The sequence below is a fragment of the Epinephelus moara genome, chromosome 19, assembly GCF_006386435.1.
Source record: "Epinephelus moara isolate mb chromosome 19, YSFRI_EMoa_1.0, whole genome shotgun sequence".
NCBI classification, from domain to species: Eukaryota; Metazoa; Chordata; class Actinopteri; order Perciformes; family Serranidae; genus Epinephelus; species Epinephelus moara.
Window position 1 is genome coordinate 41,560,732 of NC_065524.1, and position 5,279 is coordinate 41,566,010.

Here is a 5,279-nt window from a genome sequence, read left to right on the forward strand (position 1 = left end):
TTTTTTGGGGAGTTTTTCCTGATCAGCTGTGAGGGTCATAAGGACAGAGGGATGTCGTATGCTGTAAAGCCCTGTGAGGCAAATTGTGATTTGTGATATTGGGCTTTATAAATAAAATTGATTGATTGATTGAAATGCAGTGATGTCGATGTTAGTTTTTAACGTGGTGAGTCCTTGGGACACACATGGGGCCATCTTATGGATGATCCATAACATTTAAATAAGTCAGTGTATAAATTTAAAGGTTCAAGATTTTGAGAAATCTGCTGATTCTGTGTTTTCTTTTATCTTATTGAGATGATGAACAAATTAGGAAACAACAAATCAGGTTTTGCGTGATATATCTGATATGGACGGAAAGAAAAATGGCTGCTGCTGGTGAAATATTTTTTCATCAGGTCATCATCGACATGAGTCAACACAGCACAGTGGCACAGTCACATGATCACAGTGTAACATGATCAGGAGAAAATCATACAACACGTCTCCTGGACGGTAAAACGCCATCGTCACTGACAGGAGTGAAAGCGCCATCTGCTGTCACAGCAGACGCTGAGACATAAGTTAACAGGACTGTCTGCAGAAACATCGCACATATTTGCGAAATGCAAGGTTACGGTCTACAAGTGGTCCAGGCAGCCCTGCTGTCTTTAACAGTGTCACTGAGTCGGGAGGAGAACAGGTGGGCAGGCGGACAGGTGTCAGATCTGTGAAGAGCGCCAGGACAAAAACACTGACACATCACGGGCAGTTTGGTTTAATCCAAAACACCAGTTTGACTCTCAGTGGTTTCTGTGAGAGGAGAAATACTTTAAAACCAGTAAAGTCACCTGACTGACGCCACTGATTCAACATGACACACAGCATGTGACTGCACAGCACATGTGAATATACTGATAATCACAGTTCAAGCCATTTTTCACAATACATTCATCGGGCACACTGATGTGGTGATGAAGGTGTTTCACAATGAGCCGCTGCACATCATCCCGAAATCAAAACTGTGACACAAAATACTGATTTTAAAAATGATTTAACTGCCTCTGCTGAGAGTTTATGATCAGAACTGTCTACAGTGTGGTCATCGACCAATCAGAATCCAGTGTTAAACAATGCCATGTAGTAAATAAATATATAAGTTCTATACATGAGCAGTTACCTTTCCACATCTTGGAGTCACTGAGCATCAGCTTGTCAACCAGCGAGGAGTATTCTCTTTCTGGACCTTTCTGCAGGCCCACCTGACACAGGATCCTCCTCAGACCATCTGAAATACAACAGGTAAACACTCACACCAATCACAAGCAGACAGAGTGAGGGATTCTGGGTAATGAAGTCCAGACTCACCAGAGCATTGAATGATCTGTCCCAACCAGCTGAGAGCCTTCAGAGCAAAACACTGATGAGCAACAACTGACGAGTGCATCACCTGAACCCTGAGAGGCTTTGACTGACGACTGGTGTTCCTCTGATGGGACGCAGGACACAGGGAGTCAGGACAGAGGGAGGACAGAGGGAGGTAGAGAGGGAGGACAGAGGGAGGTACAGAGGGAGTCAGGACAGAGAGAGGTACAGAGGGAGTCAGGACAGAGGGAGGACAGAGGGAGGTAGAGAGGGAGTCAGGACAGAGGGAGGACAGAGGGAGGTAGAGAGGGAGTCAGGACAGAGAGAGGTACAGAGGGAGGTACAGAGGGAGGTAGAGAGGGAGGATAGAGGGAGGACAGAGGGAGGTACAGAGGGAGTCAGGACAGAGAGAGGTACAGAGGGAGGTACAGAGGGAGGTAGAGAGGGAGGATAGAGGGAGGACAGAGGGAGGTACAGAGGCAGTCAGGACAGAGGGAGGACAGAGGGAGGACACGGGGAGCCAGGACAGAGGGAGGACAGAGGGAGGTAGAGAGTGAGGACAGAGGGAGGTACAGAGGGAGTCAGGACAGAGGGAGGACAGAGGGAGGACACAGGGAGCCAGGACAGAGGGAGGACAGAGGCAGGTAGAGAGGGAGGACAGAGGGAGGTACAGAGGGAGGTACAGAGGCAGTCAGGACAGAGGGAGGACAGAGGGAGGACACGGGGAGCCAGGACAGAGGGAGGACAGAGGGAGGTAGAGAGGGAGGACAGAGGGAGGTACAGAGGAGTTATTAAATGATTTCCTGTATCACCCTCAGCTCCTCCCTCAGCTGTGACATCAGACACTCACCACGATCACAGACTTGGCCTGGTCACAGAACTGAAAGTCTCCGTATCGAACCGACTTCCTGCCCTGCAACATGAAGACGACATGTAACATGGACCTCCTCATGTTTGTGAGGACTGATGTGAACCAACATCACACTGGTCCTGTATATCAAAGTAACCATAGTAACAATGTGATGCACAGTGTATATGTGTATTGTAGCATGTACTGACGTCTCTGTCCACGGTTGTGGCAAAGCTGACGGCTTCTTTCTGGCTGCAGTTGACAGCTTTCTGCAGCGTGTAGATCACCTGTTCATACGTGTGGACTTCATCATTGAACAACATGCAGTAGTAGGTGTCTCCTCTGTCCCTGAACACACACACACACACACACACACACACACAGGAAGTGTCAGAGTAAACGTGAACGTAACAAAACTCTAACATGTCTGCTTATTGTGATGTCACTTCCTGTTGTCTCTCATCCCAACATCTATCCAACTTGAGCTCAGAGATTATTTAGATCAATAAACCAGAATAATTAATAAAAGGATTAAAACAGTGTCATTAAAATAAATAATAAAAACACTGGATGTTTTTTTCATCAGATTTTACTAAAAAATAAAAAAACGGATCCAAAATTATTTTAAACGTGGAAGCGTGGGGCGTCGGTGGCTTAGTGGATAGAGCAGGTGCCCCATGTACAAGGCTGTTGCCGCAGCGGCCCAGGTTCAACTCCAGCCTGTGGCCCTTTGCTTCATGTCACTCCCTCTCTCCGCTCTAACCCTAACCCTCTCAATTAAAGGCAAAAAATGCCATAAAAAAATATTTGGAGAGAGAGAGAGAGAGAAAAAAAAAAAAAAAAAGTAGAAACATGAACACAATATTTTTTGCACCACATGTAACAAAAATGATGTCATTACGAGCGTCCGCCCTGATGAAGGTGAAGACAGAAGCTTTCTGATACATGAATGTTGTGGTTACTGTGGTCTTTATTTTAGACCCTTTTAAATAGGATCAGACAAACAACGACCTCCTGGCTTAAAGGGTTAAAGACAAACACACCTGTTGACACATTATTAAAGGTGAGTACATTACCTTTAATAATGTGTCAACAGGTGTGTGTGTGTGTGTGTGTGTGTGTGTGTGTGTGTGTGGGGATAGTGTTTATTTTGTTGATGAAAACCTTTCATCAACAACCTTTATTCCACGACTATAACAAGACGATGACGAGCTAAAACTAGATATTGAGTGCGTTCACATGGACAGTTTAATTCCCTTTTCATTCGGAATGAAAGTTCATTCCTATTAACAGTGATCTTGTAAACACCTAACTCAGAATGAAAATGGCCAATGCGATTGAAAATTCAATCCGATGTAAGGGGCTGGAATATTCTGTTTCTAATTCCGAATGAAAGAATTTCTCGCACTTGTATACACTCATTCCTCTTTAAGTTCATTCCGGTCTTTCTGCACATGCTCGTTTCCTTGCCCTTCTCGCACGATGACGTATACAGCGTGCATAGCAACGGGCTGAGATAGAGCAGTCGGACTTGTTGCACTCACCGGTTTCCATTCTCCACAGCACGGTCTTCTATCTCCCTTCTTTGACCTTCTGCCTCCCTTCTCCTCCTCAACAGACGAAGCATTAGCAGAACAAGGTTGTTGTCGTACTGCTGCTTCAAGAATATAAGCAAAACAAGCCCGAAAAAGGCACTAAGAACGGCGTCGTCAAGCATCTTGTTATCCAGAGCGAGGACTACAGTGTTTTCTTCCGGTAAACGTAAACACGTAACATCCGCCCCGCCCCCTATCCAAACAGAAACCTTCCCTGCCCCAAACCTTGTGCGGACCCGAATAAAGGCAATTACACTGATCTCCCGTGTAAACCCTCATTCAGAATGAATATTTCCCATGTAAACTACCTGGAAAGACTTTAATTCATGATGATTTCATTCAGATTTCATTCCATCAAGCCATCATGTAACCGCACCCAGTGATAATAAAAACTAAGATGAAATCTATGTTTGATTTTCTTTGACGAGACGTGATGTAAATGTTGGAGGTGGACTGTTGACAGCGTGTACTTCTCTTTAGATGCCTGATGAGCCACAGGCTGGTAAACTCCAGTAAATAGTCTGCACCAGGATGTTTCTGTTGGTGCGAGTTGTGAGCTGTAATTCAGCAGTAAATAATCAGCCGTGTGTGTCTGACTGTGGATGGTGGAGCTGCTGGATGGATTTGTGGCTGTTAGCAGTTAGCTATTAGCAGTTAGCTGTTATTTTTTAGCAGTTAGCAAATAGCTGTTAACTGATAGCAGTTAGCTGTCTGTCTTCAGACTGAACTAAAGTAACTGTAAGAATTAACACTGTCTATGGATGTGTGTGTGTGTGTGTGTGTTTGTGTGTTTGTGTGTGTGTGCGCGCGCGTACGGTGGCTCCAGTCCTGCAGGCAGCTGGTCCTCCTGTTCCCAAGTCAACATGTCCACAGCGTATTTCAGGATGATGGAGAAGATGCTGAAAGCACGACTAACCATGTCAGCAGGCAGCAGGGCTACAGGATCCTGAAGGGACAAACAGAACCGCAGTGATCATCAAGGGACAGACAGACCGACAGAAGGTCAGACAGACAGAGGGACAGACAGACAGGTATGTGTCTCACCTCCTCAGTGTCTCTGTTGTTGGACGTAGGTGTGTGTTTCTGGCAGTAAGGACCTTTCTTCCAGGCCTCAGCATCTCCACAGTCACAGAAACCTCCACCTCCTGACGTCGTCATCTACAACACACACACAAACACACACACACACACACACACACACACACACACACACACACACACACGTTTATCACACTCTCACACACACACACACACACACACACACACACACACACACACACACACACACACAGTGTACCATCATGTGTCTTGTGTGTACCTCATGGACGGTTCTTCCTACAGAGTACAGAGGAGAGAGTTAACATCACCTGTGACCTCCGTCAGGTCTCTGGTGTACCTGTCCCTGTCACACCTGTCCCTGTCACACCTGTTCCTGTCGCACCTGTTCCTGTCGCACCTGTCCCTGTCGCACCTGTCCCTGTCACACCTGT

General features: G+C 46.1%; 1 protein-coding gene across 1 annotated transcript in view; it reads right to left on the minus strand.

Annotated features, from left to right (window-relative positions):
• Positions 1 to 5,279, minus strand: part of ubr2 (ubiquitin protein ligase E3 component n-recognin 2) — a 64,096-nt gene that overhangs the window by 44,133 nt on the left and 14,684 nt on the right. Inside the window, exons 6-12 of the mRNA XM_050070566.1 lie at positions 4,834 to 4,947; positions 4,605 to 4,735; positions 2,404 to 2,542; positions 2,195 to 2,257; positions 1,348 to 1,468; positions 1,160 to 1,267; positions 595 to 707 (exon numbers count right to left, since the gene is read on the minus strand). Coding sequence (XP_049926523.1) covers positions 595 to 707; positions 1,160 to 1,267; positions 1,348 to 1,468; positions 2,195 to 2,257; positions 2,404 to 2,542; positions 4,605 to 4,735; positions 4,834 to 4,947 — 789 coding nt within the window. The remainder of the gene's footprint in view (positions 1 to 594; positions 708 to 1,159; positions 1,268 to 1,347; positions 1,469 to 2,194; positions 2,258 to 2,403; positions 2,543 to 4,604; positions 4,736 to 4,833; positions 4,948 to 5,279) is intronic.